The 17,289-nt window shown below is 34.3% G+C and overlaps 1 protein-coding gene and 1 long non-coding RNA gene across 15 annotated transcripts in view; one reads left to right on the top strand and one right to left on the bottom strand.

Annotated features, from left to right (window-relative positions):
- The window catches only part of LOC145296741 (tetraspanin-18-like), a 576,197-nt gene that overhangs the window by 109,523 nt on the left and 449,385 nt on the right, over window positions 1-17,289 (bottom strand). The window contains exon 2 of one of the 14 annotated variants that reach the window (XM_080142764.1): window positions 13,741-13,800. The exons of 11 other annotated variants lie outside the window; for them this stretch is intronic. In XM_080142764.1, the coding sequence (XP_079998890.1) occupies window positions 13,741-13,800 (60 nt within the window). Of the gene's footprint in view, window positions 1-7,050; window positions 7,276-13,655; window positions 13,801-17,289 lie in introns of those variants that run through there. 2 more of the 14 variants (XM_080142773.1, XM_080142775.1) reach the window with 2 other exon arrangements.
- LOC145296743 (uncharacterized) overlaps window positions 7,524-17,289 on the top strand; it is a 128,276-nt gene continuing 118,510 nt past the window's right edge. The window contains exon 1 of the long non-coding RNA XR_013870017.1: window positions 7,524-7,984. This is a non-coding gene — a long non-coding RNA (uncharacterized LOC145296743). The remainder of the gene's footprint in view (window positions 7,985-17,289) is intronic.

Raw genomic sequence — 17,289 nt, 5'->3', positions numbered from 1 at the left:
TTCGTCATGAGTATTTAGTGAAATTTTGGATTGAAAAAAAAAATGCAGAGATATTCAAAGATTATAATAAAATTAAATAATCTATAAAAGTGAGACTGTGTGATGACAATGCTCAACCTATATACTCAACGAATTTTTAATCTACAGACTTTAAATTTGTTAGATAGCGTATTCACACATTGGAAACTAATCCGGGCTATTAAGGAGTCAAAACTAAAAAAAAACAAAAAAAAACAAAAAACAAAACATGGCACCTTGGACTCGTCGATTTTTAAAAAATCTATTTCTCAAATGTTTCACGACTGCGCATGCGTCGTCGTGAAACATGACATTTCCTATGTTAAGAATAAATAGGTTTGAAAAAACTTTAAAGATTGTGTCCAGCTAGTCTAATGGTTATCATACTCGACTCACTGTTTAAGTTTTGGTTTCGATCTCAGCCCGAGTATTTTTTTTTTTTTTTTTTTTTTACTTACGAATAAGATATAAACTGTTTGAAAAACAAAAAAAACAAACAAAAAAAAACAATACTCCCATGCATTGTTTTCAGTTTCTTTCCGTTTTTTTTAAATTTTATTTATTCATTTATTTATTTTTTTACTTAATTACGGAAAAAATTTGGGTTTCAGTAATCTAAACACGGGGTCCTGGATTCTAACCTCAACCAGACGCAGATAGGACTTACTAACGCGTTCTTTTTTTTTGTTTATAATTTTATAAAATTATTCATTTAAAGTGGTGAACTAAACACAAAAGAAAAAAAAACCCTGCGTTCTCTATCTATATATCTTCCAGAAACACCATTATATTTTCCTGAAGTTTAAGAATTTAACAAATTTAACTTTTTGGCATCCATGTTTGATCTGATATGGACGTGCTTGCTGATGAAAGCTGAAATTGTATCGCCAAGAATTTTAGAAGAATTTTAGAATTGCCAATTCGTCGTTTCGAACAGAAACATGACTGAATAACACTTGTGTAGATAAAAATAAAGACAAATTTCACTTATCAAAAGATGAAAAGTCGCAAACAACGTTCTAAAATCAAACGCCGGAGTTTAATCGGATCTTCCTCAGAGTTCGTGAGTCATAGTTAGCAATTTTGTCGCTTGTTCGGAATAAGAACGAAAATGGAAACATTGAATTTCGATTATAACAATGCTATCTACTTAATTGTGATGTCGAAATTAGTAAAATGTCCAACAGTTACGAAAAATAATCAAGTAGAAAATGAAAAGTTTTTGAGGAAATTTGCCAGTTTTACTAAAATTAACAGACGAGTTTGTATAATAGAAAAGGGGAGGTAATTGCAGCCTGTCTTGTTACAATTTCAAAATAATAATGGCGGATCAATGGACCATGAAAGTACGTCTTATGTAATAATTAGGGATATGACAAGAGAATATTCTTTTTATTGTTTTTACTCTCTCGTATATATCCGACACAGTTAGACACAGTTAATCAATTGAGAACCACATCCCCTGATCCAAACGCATAAGATATTGACTGATATATACTCGAGAGTAAAAAATAAGAATATTCTGTTGTCACAGCCCTAGTAATAATGCAGCAATATCTGACTAATTGCGACATGACAAGTAGATGACATTGCTTTTAGTTGGAAAAAAGAAATAGTGGATAGTATTTAATGGAAATTCAGTTTTGCCAATTTCAAAAATGCACTGTAATTTTTGTAGAAGTCCGGATCATTTCAACCGGTTCACGATATTTCTAATTGATGAGAAATACGCGTCTTTTAAAAGCAAAAGACAAGATAGAATACAAACAAAGATTCTCAGTCGAAATAGCTTTTACAATCAGACTGATATTTTATTACATTTGGGAAGAGTGAATGTGTTCTCCAGTTACCACGACAATAAAACAAAAAAATAAAAAAAAATATCAACACGGTCCGTTATGACAGCCATTAGAGACAATAATGCACCTTCCACGAAGGATTATAAAAAAAATCTAAAGCCCCATTCGTACGATAAGAATAAATATTAGGTGTCTAGAACAAATGCTCGACTGAAATCCAATCTATGGTTTCCCCCTTGCCAAACTTTCACACAAAAAAAAAAAAAACACTCGACTAGCTACAACCACTATAAACGATTTTCCCCACTGTGCCTAAAACAGATTCCATGAACGAAGTTTCTTCCTCAGAACTGTCCGCCTATGGAACACATTTCCGCTATCCTGCTTCCCGATTGAATACAACATGGTAGCCTTCAAATCGAATGTAAGTAAATTCTTGTGTAGCCGTCCCCATAAATAATCAAATTCTACCCAATTTAAATAACGATTGCTACACTACCACCTTGCATTCATAAACCCTTATCCTCGAGTTGCCTTCCGGCCTTGATAAGTAGTGACATCAGAGTAAAAAAAACAAAAAAAAAAAACCAAATAAAAAACGTTATCGAGCATAATATCACCACTACTCAACCAAATCAAATTGGACATCTAACCCAAACTAAAGAGAAGTCGTTAGAACGAAAGTAGAGATTGAGTAGAATGAGACTAGCAACCGCTTCTATGAGGAAGGGATTATAGGTCAAGAAGAGAACATCCTCAACTAGATTTACAAGTTGATTTTGTATCTTGTCTGAAAGGAAAAGTCTTTAATTCTGCTTTCAAATGATGTATTTTCAAATAAGTTTTCGTTATCATACCTTCAGTTTATATATAATTTTAAAGAGCGTTTTTATCTATATTTAATTGTGTTAATTACAATCGATTTAAAACAATTAGGTCTTATTTTAAGGACGTTGAATACAAGATGGGAGACAAAAAGAATTCACACAATTTTCTTATTTCAGTTCAAGCGAGGCCAAAACGCTGCTCAAATAACTCGCGATATCAACGAAGCATTTAGCCCAAGAACCACTACTGAACGCACACCACAATGGTGGTTTAAGAAATTTCGTGGCGGCGACGAAAGTCTTCAAGATGATGAGCGTACTGGTCTGATGTTGTAAACCATCAATTAAGAGCCTTAGTTGAAACCAATTCACGCACAACTGTTCGAGAATTTGCTTCTAAATAAGACGTACGTATACGACGATTTCCAATCACTTGAAAAAGATTGGAAAGACAAAGACTTTAATGGATGCCTCACGAATTGAATGACAATAAAAACACGGCGTTATAAAATGTAACCTCATTTTACGCAACATGAACGACCCGTATCTCGACCGGGTTGAGACTTGCGATGAAAAGTAGATTCTTTACGACAACCAGCGACGTTCAGCCCAATGGTTAGATGACGAAGCTCCACGACACTTCGCGAAACCAGAGTTGCACAAAGAAAGAAAGAAAGAAAGAAAAAAAAGGTTATGCTGACCGTTTGGTAGTCTGCGATCGGTTTCATTAGTTTTTTTTTAATGCAAACGAAACCATTACGGCGTAAATGTAATGTCAACAAATGGATGAAATGCATCAGAGACTTCAACACCGAGCATGAGTCAACAGAAAATATCCAATTCTCCTCCATGATAGCCCGACCGCACGTTGCTAAACTGACCCTGCATAAGAATGAATTAGGCTACGAAACTGCCTCATCCACTATACTCTACATAACTTTTACCTACCGACTACTTTTTCAAGCATTCCGACAACGTTTTGCGTGAGAAATGCTTTAAAAACTCAGCGATACCAAAAATGTTTTCAGCGACTTCATCGTCATCATAACGCAAGATTTTTACGTTACTGGCATAAATATTACACTTGTTTTGCGTGTGTAAACTTAAGCACCATCATAATCAACACTTATTTCAATCAATTAAGTTTTATTTGAGCCGAGATGTTCATCTGAATGTAAAAGTTAAAAACCGCAAGAACTTTTTTTGTCAACCTGATATCTTGTCAAGGCAGTGTTCCGAGTGCACCCCATCTTTGCTCATATCTGAATGTGACGGAGACTAAGTGGTTAACGACACGGACTTAAAAGCTGGGTATGCCAAGTTCGACCCAGTCGCGTCCAACCTCCTGGATAGAAGGTAGATAAGATAAGTAGCTGGTTGCATCTGGAATCCTCGTTCTGATGCGGTTATCTCACCTCGTAACTGTTGAGGTCCCTAGATGCCGGAAAGCCTTCTACCTTAATAGTTTCTTTCCTAGAACTGCTAGATTTTGGAATTTCCTACCTGATCCTCCCACTCTCAAGACCGTGTTATCCTGCAGAAATTTAAATGTATTGTGAATAAACATCTCGCTACTCAACTCCCTACAGACCCCCTGTTAGATATAATCCTAAATAATTGTCTCTTACGCTTCAAGTGGTAATATGCCCTTGTTTTAGAGTGTAAAAACAAAAAGACAAGACCAAGTTGTATATTTGTTTAGTTTTAGTATGCGATACTCCCGGGCATTACGCCATTCTTTTTCGAGGGAATTGGATTTACGGGAGGGGGTATTTATGATTAAGCATACTGGTTACCAAAGACGAAAAAAAAAATTGTATTAAGCTGTTAAATAGTATTATGAAAATAAGGCTGTCTGTTAAATGAAGTAATCCAGGGAAAAACGTGTTGCTCTCCCCTCTTGATGAATTAACCCAATGAAAAGGGAGCCCTCAGGTCGCCCTCAACTATGATCGATTCATTTATTTCTAATTTACGTACATATAAGACTCCCTAATTTGGAAGAGGGATACGGACGAGACTGCACATGCACGTTTTGTTTTTATCCATAGTCCACCTTTTAACGGAAACTGATTTTCTCCAAGTTAAACCTTGTACCCAAATAGGGAGTCTTGTATTTTTTTTTGTTTAATTTTTTCATCGGTTTGTTCAAGTTAGGGACAGGGCATCTTATCGGATGCCAAAATTCACCCGTTAACTCAGATGTTCCTACCGATAGATCTTTTTAAGATTCTGTCCGCTTATTTGTGTGCAATTGTTTGAATCTCTTGTACTTGGTTCACCGGGTATATTTGCCAGGTAGTTTTTGAAATTCTTTTTAAGGAGTCTGGTTGATGATACAGTTACTGAAATGATAGAGATCTTCCCAAGTTTCCAGTTTCTTTACACATTGAAATGGTGTGTGACAAAACCTAAAACGCGGACAGTTAATTCTGCACCAACTATTTCCGACCGGAGGTAGTATTTAATTTCAAGCCGCAAACATTGCCGATTTACACGATTTTTACGAAAGAAGAACTTGGAACATTAAAATTATTTAAGTTTTACGAAATTAAATTTATATTTAAAAGTTTTTATCAGTGTAATTTAAAACGATTTCCGTAATTATATCTTGCTTTCTTAATGATTGAATTATTCAAGTTTTGTGAAAAAAATGTGGAAGTTTCGGTCTTAAAACTTATGAATAAACAGATACTCTTACTGTTAATAATTTTTTTATTTTTAAATCGATGCTGTTTTTTGAATAGTGAATAATTAAAAAATATATTTAGAAATCGAACGTGAATAATGTTTTTCTACGGAAGGCCGATGATACAATAATTTGTATAGAAAATAACTTTCCAATAAAGTTAATTTAAGGATTTAGTAAAGATAAAAAAAAAATCGTAGTTTTAGGAATTAAATTCATATTTCCTAGAATTAAGAGCAATCCAATAAAAAATAATTTAAATATTACTTTTTATGGGCTACAAATTACGATATTGAAAATTAATAACCAAGGAAATTCTGTAAGTCCACGTGTTCCATATAATACCGAAAGTTATTTATTTGCTTCCCCACTGAGCAAATTAGGCACAAGGCCATTTTTTAGTGTGGGGGAAAAAACCCTAGCTCCCCCAAGGGGGCACTCTGGCAAAGTCCAAAATTAGCAATCGTCTGATATGAAGGGGTTCCCCCACATTGACCAAAATAATTGACTTAAAAAGTAATTGTCCGATATGAAGGGTTTCCCCCACATTGACCAGAACTGATCACTTCCTTTTCCGCTCCTGGCCCGCAGGCCAAGAACAGCCTCTCTGCGCAAGTCTGCTTAAAATATGAAATTTGTCTGGATGACATTTCTTTCCTAATATTTCAAGCCAAAGAGAAGAGTTTTACTGTTATATTTCACTTGAATAAGGATTGAACAAAACCGTTTTAAAAATATTTGTACTAAGCCCCCCCCCCCTCCCTATATTCTTTCATGTTTTATAACAGCTTCGTTTTGTTCACCCGAGACACCATTTTTCATTTTTTTATGTTTTGGTTATTTTGTGACGTTCAAATCAAATTTCGTCCGTTTTATTCACTGTAAAATAAAGAATGTTTGTATGCGATTTAAACCCTGACCTTTCCTCTTCAATATAAAATAAAAATTACGATGAATTAATTTCATTTTACTAGTTTTTACTTGTATTTTTTGTTATTGGTGTCGACAATGTCATACCTACATTAAGTCTATGCCTTGTTAGCAAGACATTTTTAAAAATAATGTTATAGTCCACAGCCACCGGATGCCATTGTTGAGATGGCCTTTTCTCTGTTGGCCGAAGTGTATAGTCCTGTGCAGTTTTAGGAGGTTCACCCCTCCCCCCTAAGCTTTGCCTTTTTAGCCCTTGAGGAGTTAGTTTATTGCTAATCGCATGAGGCTCCTCTGAGGAATGCCAACGAGACTACCCAAAGGCATTTTTTGCAGGTCAGCGTGCTTTTCCTCTATGGTTCTGGATTTACAAATCTCACCTTTACCGAGCTTGTTTCGCATCTTCCCGCCATGGGAAGAAGTGAAACAGATTGTTATAGACCACACTAGGTCAGAAAACTGTAGCTTGTATTTATATTGCTTTCGTGTAAGGGGTCGTGAACGATCCGTAGAAACTGTTGGAAATACAAGAACAGGACTTACCGGCTGTTGGTTAGGGAGAGATGGAAAGTTTACCCCAGAAATTCCCGCCAATTTTATAGCAATAGGTGTTCTACGATTGTTCTGATTGGATGTGTAAGCATATAATAGGGTCTTCTGGGAACGATCATCAGGGCTTTTTGGCGCCAATTTCAGTTGATGAACAGATTGTTGTAATTGAGTTGACTTATTTTTCCAGTGGAATTGATCTTTGATAATCTTTTACAAGACCAAAGTAATACATTACCTAAAGCGAAAGGTCGTAACATATCTTTGTTGCAATTTATTTCCTCATTTCTTCCCTTATAGCTTCTTCATCCCAGTAATCATCCTTGAGGATCTGTAGAGCAACCTCATAATTGTCAGAGTTCTCATGCAAATGGTGTATCATTCTAAAGGGTCGTCCAGATAAACATGTTTTTAGAAACGTCAATTTTTATCTTTTGGACTTCAGTCCAGAAGTACAATACTCAAATCGAGTTAAAAAATCTCTGAAAGCAAACTTATTATCTGCATCAAGTCCGTCAAATTCAGGACACTTCACGATAGGTCTAGCTGCTGAAGGCAGTCCTTGAGCAAGATTCTCCCTATCCCTTATAGGGTAAGGGGGAGGAGAAGTTCGAGTGGCCTTTTCCCACAATTTTGCAACAAAGGAGATTCTTTACAATACTAACTTCGACCTTCGCTTAACAATGGATTCTGAACAAAAGGATAAACTAACAGAGTTTTTGATCACTAGTTTGTGTTTTTCCTCATGATCCAATAACTCTGTTAGTTTATCCTTTTGTTCAGAATCCATTGTTAAGCGAAGGTCGAAGTTAGTATTGTAAAGAATCTCCTTTGTTGCAAAATTGTGGGAAAAAGCCACTCGAACTTCTCAAAGTAAATCAGGAAATAAATTGCAACAAAGGTATGTTGCGACCTTTCGCTTTAGGTAATGTATTACCTTGGTCTTGTAAAAGATTATCAAAGATCAATTCCACTGGAAAAATAAGTCAACTCAATTACAACAATCTGTTCATCAACTGAAATTGGCGCCAAAAAGCCCTGATGATCGTTCCCAGAAGACCCTATTATATGCTTGCACATCCAATCAGAACAATCGTACAACAACACCTATTGCTATAAAATTGGCGGGAATTTCTGGGGTACACTTTCCATCTCTCCCTAGCCAACAGCCGGTAAGTCCTGTTCTTGTATTTTCAACAAAACAAGACGCTCGTAACACGAACCTTGAGGTATTCTTTTATTCGTTGGATCCAGAAAGAAGATCTGCTAGAAAGAACAATACCTAAATTTCATAGCAAAAATAATCCATTCTTCAATGACCCTTGATTATATTTATACACTTTTTATAAAGTTAGATAGTGTTTGAATATATGGTTAAGTGGTAGTTTAAGTCATTCAGAACCGCTTTAAAGTTTCACCACTCACTCATTTTTCGACCAAATTTTAAACAATTATTACAGCTTATAGATCACCCTCTTGGCTATATTGTGAAAAAAAAAAAAATTCCAATTTTCTTTCAGTAAAACAAAAGTTATGAATTTACTTGTGTTCCAAATCGTAAAAATAAATAAATAAATAAATAAAATAAAATAAAAATAAAATAAGATTAGAAAAAAAACCCCCAAAAACACGTAAGGAGGCGTGCGACGTTTTTTATGACTGGTTTCCATAGCAACTACATCGCTCAGCGACTAGTGCTGCTACTAAGTCACCGTTCTCGCGAAAAGAGATGTAACAAGTGAAACGGAATGAAAGCATGAAAGGGAGATAATTGGGGGGGATTTTATTGAAAGCAGACTAGTGCCATGCATTGTTATTACATATGTGTATGTTTTGTTTATGGAGGCAAAAAGACGAAATTAAACAAACAAGTGAATTTACTGGAAGCTTGAGAAAAATCATGGATTACAATAGAAAAATGCGAGCATCTAAAGCAATATGGTTAGCTTAAACATGGAAAATAAAAGGACAAGATATTCTAGTAAAAATAGAAATTTATAACTTAAAATATTGCAGCATTAAGAATTAAAAAGAATCATTCTAACATTATATAATAAATTCTTAATGCTGCAATATTTTAAGTTATAAATTTCTATTTTTACTAGAATATCTTGTCCTTTTATTTTCATGCATGAATTTTTCTATTGTAATATATTTATATGTACTTATAAACTAATCAATCGATCTCTGAATTTTGAAAAAAAAACAGAGGGTATGCAATATGAGTTATATTTGGTTTAATTTAGTTATATGCAGAGTGGGCAAAAACAAAAACAAAAGTTGAAGGCACTTCGTGAAAACTTACGAAAAAGTAATAGATAATAGACATTAACCTATTTGAGAGTCCTTTTGTTCCTTCCTTAGTCCGTACGTTACACTTTGAAAACGACCAAATATAATATATGAAGGCAAACGGCTTTAAAAAGGCCAAATTTGGGAAATTAGGCTTTAAAAAGGCCAATCAAGTAAATCCAAACATGAATATGATTAACCTCCCTCTGATGTAGCCTCGTTTTCGAATTTCATATTAATGACAATATATGATCATTGTTGTAATGGCGTGAAAAAAGAACTCCTAGTAATTTCAACATGCAACGGTTCTCCAAAGAAAGTCAATGAAGTGTTACGTGAAAAAGAAATAGAACATTCGAAAGAAACAGGGCAAAAAAAATCATTGGCTGCCAAGATATTCTGGTCTGAAGTAGTAAATTAAAGAATGTATTCTACAATGTGATTTTATTTTTGTATTGAACTATGTAGCACAATATTACTGCCATAGTATTTTAGTATTTATTCATTTGTATCGTCTGGGTCAGTTCTATATTTAAATTACACTATTTTTCTTTATAGAAATGTTAATAAACTCATATTTGCTGCAAAGTTGTTTTTCGACAGAAAAAAAAAATTCTGTTCTATCCAAAAAAATGCCAGCTTTATGAAAACATTTGTTAATTGAATATATTTCTCCTTCCGTGGAAATTATATGGGTCTTGCTTGTTGTTAGTTACGAAATCGGCCCCAAATTACAGTTTGTATTAGGTATTTTAGAGGTTTCCTACATTTAACATTAAAATGTTTAAGACCTTCACTACTTTTAATCCGGTTCTAAAAGTCATTAGCCGCCAATTAAACAAGATTCCCTGAATTTTCTTAAGACCCCTTAAGCTTAAGCCTTAATATTTAGAGTCTAAAATGAAAATTATTTAATGGATTGCTTATCAGAATTATACAAAGGATTCTAGACAAAGCTAAGTTGCATGAAACGTTCATTTCAATCTTCGTAAGAAGAGAGAAGGGAAATTGAAATCGTGCAAAAGTTTCGTTTGTAGAATTAATTTTGCCCGTCCTGGGACAAGTATTCTTCAAGTTCTACATAAACAGTGATGTTGGTGTTTTCAGGTGCACATTTTAACAAATCACGACTTCAGTACGAGCAATACTCTTCCTCCCCAAATTATCACTACCATTTTTTTTACGTCATAAATCAATGTCCAAGGCAAACTGCTCCCATTTGAGAGTATCACGCTTGGGGTATTTAGTCTGCTTTTAATAGAAACTTTCTGAAAGGCGGGCGTTTCCATGCTACTATGTTTATTTTGGTGACGAGTTGCCCGCAAGAGAAGCTTTGTGTGTACGCCCGCGCATTATATATATATATATATATATATATATATATATATATATATATATATATATATATATATGAGAGATCGAGAAACAGATTTTCCATAAAAAAAACGTAAACAAAAAGTCACGTGTGGATATCCACCTTCCCCGCATCCTTGCGACTCAAAAGCTTACGAGGCATTTTTTCCTACTATGTTGTAAATTTGCATAACAAAAACACGTGTATGGAAAATTTAAATTTTGTAAAGTTCGACGACATAGCGACTTAGTTAAAAATAAAATAAAATAGTTAAAAAACAAAAAAAGAAAATATTTATTTCGTTACGTAGTGTACATGAAAATTCCTTTTCTCCCATTTATGACAATGGCACAGTGGATAGAACCTCGAATTACCAAAAGAAAAAAAGAGAATCGGATTTCAAACTCAGTCTGAATCACTCATTTCTAGCCAGACTTCAAAGCTGTAATACAACGAAATCTTCTGTGGATGACCAATTCCACTAATCATGCATCTATAATGTAAATCTCACCTGTCTGTTTAAATGTATGTATGTATATTTGCCCAAAACTTTCGACACAGGCGACGGATTTTCACGAGATCGGTATCGTTTTGAAGCTCGACCCTTCGGACGACAAATATAGAAAAATTGGCTAAAACACATTAATTCCTTCATCCTCAACTGGGCACTTTTTTTTTCCGGGAGTGTTCGCCGTTTTCGCTGATATTTTCGAAAGTTTCGATTGACTAGCCTTAATTTAAGCCTTCACCATTTCCGATTTGGCGATGGACGCAACGGCAAAGACGTCACTTTTTTCACGTTCTTTTCCTCCTTCGCTGTACGGGTTCAAACCTGCCTGCCACCACTTTTTTCTCAACGCACCTCCAAACACCCGGAGAACGCCGGGCACTCAGGCTAGTTATATATATATATATATATATATATATATATATATATATATATTAGTTTACCTCCTCGCTAGGAGGTTAGACGTGGTTTTGAGAAGTCAGAGCAATAGGATAATCGTAACGTAGCATATAAAAATTATCTATAAACCGCCTTCTCAGGGAGAAGATAAAGCTTGGGACGATAGCCACCGAAGATTGAACAACAAAGCTATTGTCGAATGGATTTGTATAACAATTCTAGATACATTATAATTTGGATCATATCGTAACAATCCATAGAATATTCACTGTGTTTATAGAATAATGCCCAATTATAGAGATATCATTTGTTGGATTGTATATTCCCAACGTTTTAGTTGTACGTTCAAATTTAATGATTAAGTTCTGAATCTGTATTCAAACTATAAATATTACAAATACAATATACCCCTGGATACGGCATTAAAAATTAGTAACAAAATACTGAACAGTATATAATACACATGTATATAATCAAATGAAATTATAAATAACACCGTAAGGCGGGGCAGATACAGTAACTAGGACCCGGAATACATTGTATTCCACATCGTAACCTGAGAAAAACGTATCCTGGAGTTCTACTGTATATATTTGTTGAAACGATTAATCACAGTCAGAAATCTGAATTGTGGATATCTTCTCGGAAGAATATTTTCCGATTGTTTTCTTTTGATTTTGTGATACATTTTTATGACGTGCCCCACTGCATTATAAACACCCCAACCTACCCATGTTTAGAACGGCTTTCAGAATAAACACCTGCCAACCTCGAAAGCCGTTCTTAACATTAGGAGGTTGGGGGTGTTTATTCCGAAAGCCGTTCTTAACATGGTGGTTGGGGGTGTTTATACTACGCTGGGGCAGGTCGTAAAAAAAACAAAAAAAACAACAACAACAAAATCCATTGCTAAATATTTAGAAAATTAATCAGAATTGGGTAACATTTTGGAATCGTCAGATCACTTACGAGCCATACATCTTTACATCTGTTTTACGTTGGCCGAAAGTGGTTTTTAAAGTTTTACACTGAAAAAGAAAAAAAAATCGTTCTAGCTTATATTTATTGTCTTAAAGTTTTCGACGCAGAAATGAACGGATTTGTTCAGTCTTGTCCACTCCTATTTTATAAATGTTGATTACAATGTAAGAAAAGAAAAAAAGAAAAGTGGGGGGGGGGCAGATATCAAAACGCGCTCTTAAGACTTCGCGTTTCCGGATGGCGGGTTTTACCGCATTGTTTAACAGTTACGAAGCGCCAGCGTAACAAATTGTTGCTAAAAACACAAAATAACACAGATGTTTCAAGTCTTATCAATCTTGAATAATGTCTGTACCAAAATGTCTTTATTTTGCCTTCCCACGAGAGAAATTAAATTTTTTAAAGCTCTATTCATGTATTGAGCACTGTTGAAGTAAATACCGACAACAGATACACAAAATCCCTCCCCCCCCGAACAATGAGATCAGTTAAATCACAGATTAATTAATCTTGTAGTTCACAGTCTTACAAAATATTGTTAGGCGGAAATACTTTTATATAAGACAATCCCAGCCAAATAGAATGCTGAACTCTGAGTATTGAGCTGAAGTAAGAATTGTATGATTTATATTTAAGTTATTTTACGGTAAAAATAAAGAATTTTTAAACAATTTTTTTTTTATTTGAAGCCATGAATTGAAAATCCATGGATTGAATGAAGAAAGAACTTTAATTTCGCGTCTTGCTCCAAATAATTTTTTGTTTTAAAATTCTATATTTTTTACTGTAAAAAAAAAAAAAAAAAAAAAAATGAAATATAAATCATACAATATATATATATATATATATATATATATATATACACCCACACTAGGGCAGGAAGACTGACAACGTTGAACTACTGCTAGTTTTAAGGCTCGCAGGAGAGAGCACAAAAGGCTGTGGGCGACAGTAGAAGCAGCTGTTTCTTATAGTATAAACTTGTGAACAAGTCTTATCAATACAGAATAATATTTGTAACAAATGCCTTCTTTTTTTTTTTTGCTTTTTCACGCGGGAAAAGGCGACACAAGATGGGGTTTTTAATGCGGAGACAACACAGCTCCCCAAAATGGGACATTCTACATGGGTACAAATATACCCGTAAAGTCTAGCAAGCCCTTGAGTGGAGGGTGCCTCAGGCCAAAGACAATATCTCCACCCATTCCGGAAGGAACAAGAAAATGAAAAAAGAAACAAGGAATGATAATAGGGATTAAGTTTAAGTCAGGGGTATAGCTTAACACAAATATTGATAAAGCATAAACACGTTTAACACAGGTTCTCGTTATATCACAGGAGTTATGCGACGTTGAATCTGGTCAGTGTTAAAATGGGTGACCAGTTAGAACTACCATATGTGCTCTCCGCTTATCTCGACATTGCTTCCAGTCATCCTGGATTTCTCTTTGCCACTGGAATAAAAAAAAAGAGTGCAGATTCAGGAAAATCAGCAAAGTCACAGAAGTATTCATTAATTCACACTCGTATTGTTTTATTGCTATGTCTTACACGCGTTTCATTGAACGTGGTGAATATACCAAACAAACCAGAGAGTTCTCATAAAAATATTTTTCCTAATAACCTCTGAAAGTTTCCAATTCCTTTTAAAACTACTTATCCTTTTTAATCTAAGAAAAAAAATTTTTTTTTGAGGAACTCCTGTAAGTTGCTGATTTGTTTGGTACATTCATAATATTCAATGAAACATATGTAAGACATAGCAATAAAACAATACGAATGTGAATTAAGTGAATACTTCGATGGCTTTCGAATCTCGATCTCTACTATTAAGTAAAGTTAGTTGGTTGTTTTTGTTTTACGGCATATCAACCCTTTTCAGGTTATTTAATGCCGAATCCAGTTATTTTGAAGAACCTTTTTTTTTTTTTTTTAACAGAATATTTTTTTTCAAGTCGGTTTCTATTTAACTCATAGTTGGGACCCTAACAGGTACTACCACTCTGGGTCAGAGTGGACCTGGGAGCAATGGCAATTAAAGAGTGGCCCCACACTCCCCAAAGCCCGCAAGCTGGGGCCTCACCATCGGATATAGTTTAAGGTCATATCCAGGACCACTATTAAGTAAAAGGAATTTTGTACATCTGCGAGTTCATTCCCTATGGACTCGAAAACACCTGGGTCGATTTTTATGAAATTTCACACAAATGTACTTTATGGTTCTGGCAGTATTCTTAGATAGGTTTTCTATTGGAATGTCTACGATAAGAATTGATAATCGAAATAAGCCGATGAAAGAAGGAATTAACACCTTACATAGCCTAACAGCACAAGTACATTTGAAAAGTTTTATTACCACACAAGCCGAAAGGTTCAACATAAAAATCAACAGTAGGTTCGTTGATATGACGAGGGCGCGTTCGAAATGAATGTTTCTGTTTAGAGTACGATTGAAGCAGATACTTAACATTTGCATTTTAAACTTTAATGGAAACCATTATATGTAAAATAATTTTATAACAGTAGGTTCTCTACAGTGCAATGTAGACTAATATATTTTAAACTTTGTCACGGCAAGAGGTATATGAAACTTGCTCCAGGTGCATCGCGATGGATCCCTACCTAGCGCAGGCAATCAATCGAATTGATTGAAAAAATGAGCTATTTCATCGATTTTGATGACAATAAAAATATGGGAGTGTGAGACATTCGTTGATCATTATTAAATCCCGGGCAACCTCGGGTCACCGTTAATCTTTAAATCATGTATGCTCAGAAAGTTTAAATTCATTTTCATTGAGCTTAATGGTGGCAATTTTTAATAACTTCATTAAATACATATCTGTTTATAAACCTAAGTAATATATATATCACACACACACATACACACGCGCGTACTAGAGGCAGAGAGACTGACAACATTGAAATACTAATTGCTAGTTTTAAGGCCCGCGGAAAGGGTTGCGGGCGACAGTAAAAGCAGCAGTTATCGTATAAACCTGTGACCAAGTTTTTTTTTTTTTTTTTTTTTTATCAAGCACCTGCCTTTTGTTAGAAGTTTTATTTTTAGAAAGAAATTAGAAATTTTCCATAGGTTGCCCTAAGTAAACGGAAAGTAAATGAATAGGAAAAAAAAAATAGGGATTAAAAAAGACTAAACGTTTATTTTTAATTGAACGTCGTACCGCTAGCAACAAAGTGGGAACTTTATGCAGGGAAATAATAACGTTATTTAGAAACCATTCTAACCATACGGAGTGAAAATGTGTTTTGTAACAGTTTTGTACGTTCACCTAACAATTTGATTGAAGATAACGTAAATCTTCAATTTAACTTTGAAATACTATTACAAAAAAGGCACGGTATCTTCTCCGCGAAAGCACCAGAATGTGTAGTATAATAAAATGTGTTATTTGTATACTTTACCGTTGGGAATGGCTACTAGATGTCAGCAGTAAGTTATTAACTACCTTACTCAACAAACGGACTATTGTATTGATATTCAAGGATGTAATCATTCGCAAAGATAATATTTTATATTAACTATAGCCAAACAAGGTTCTACAGTTTAAGTTACCGTACAGTTAAGGTCATAGACGAGAAAACGAATACAACTTAGGTCATTATTAGTGATGGGACGATTCTAATATTTTCCCCCAATTCCGATACAATTACAGATTCCGTATTAAATTCCCAAATTCCGTTTCTTTAATAAATCTTAAAATATTTATCCATAAAGTTGTTTTTTTTTCCCAGTTACTAAAAACACATGTTAACTGCGCAAATATTTGTTAAAACGTAAAAATAAACTTGGTGTATAACTTGGTGTATGCTGATTTAGAGTCTAAAGTCAATAAATATTTTATTACTACCAGCTGATTTTTGTTCTAAATAAAATCAAATTAAAAAAAAAAGATAAAGAAATTGTTTTTGGCATCGGAAAATAGGTTCAAATTTTCCTATTCAGATATCGATTTTAATACCTTCAAAAAGTTAACACTTTTTCAGATTACCGATTGTCCTAACACTAGTAATTATATTAACCATCTTTAAACTCTAAATGTACAAAAAATGTAAAAATGAAAAGCTAGGTATGTTACAACAAACCGAAAAAAGTAGTCCAAAACAAATATATAACAAAGGTTACCAAAGGCAAGATAAGTTACTCACTTAGGTGAAACTGCACGGGGGCAGGGGGAACCCGAAGACTTACTTTTTGGAAGTTGATTACGGGGAGGTTGAAAAAAAAAAAAAAAAAAAAAATGCCTTTCGGAATAAACACCTCCAACCACTTCATGTTAAAGCCGTTTGTGGGTTGGACAACCAGTTAACATTGACCCTCATTTGTCTACCTGGATAAGTTTGTGTTGTAACTTATTTTAAAGAGTTTATGGAGTTCGAAACGCAAGCAGTTAAAAACAACAACAAAGATGGCGGACATGAGGCCGCCACCATTGGAATCTCGAGAAAAACTAGAAAATAAAAATGGTAGAAATTCAAATACATATCACTGATATTTATTGTGAAGATTTCTACCATTATTATTATTATTATTTTTTTTTTTTTTGGTGCTAATGCACTTATTGATCCGCGCTATGTTGTAAATGGTATTTTCCAGTTTAAAGTTTTTTTTTGATATCTGTTTTTATTAAATTGTAAGGTTAAAGTACAGAATAGGTACAAAACACCCTCCCTTCCCCATGTTAAGAAGGGCTTTCTAAATAACGTCATTATTTCAACGAAGATCAGTAAGTGCAGTAGCCCCCCCCCCTTTTTTTAATTTCAGTTTTTCTCAATATTGGTTCACGTGGGAAATAATTTCGTAGTATAATCTAATTTGTCAAAACTAAAGCCCACGAGTAGTTCTAGCGGTTTCATAAATTGCCATGGAAAGCCAGTGAAAATTCCAATAGGTTTTCCTGTAACCTCATCCTTTCAGAAAT

The sequence above is a fragment of the Euprymna scolopes genome, chromosome 17 (assembly GCF_053919585.1).
Source record: "Euprymna scolopes isolate OS-2025 chromosome 17, ASM5391958v1, whole genome shotgun sequence".
Classification (NCBI taxonomy): Eukaryota; Metazoa; Mollusca; class Cephalopoda; order Sepiida; family Sepiolidae; genus Euprymna; species Euprymna scolopes.
Note: the sequence above shows the minus strand (reverse complement) of the source record. Positions and strands in the feature narration are given on the sequence as shown.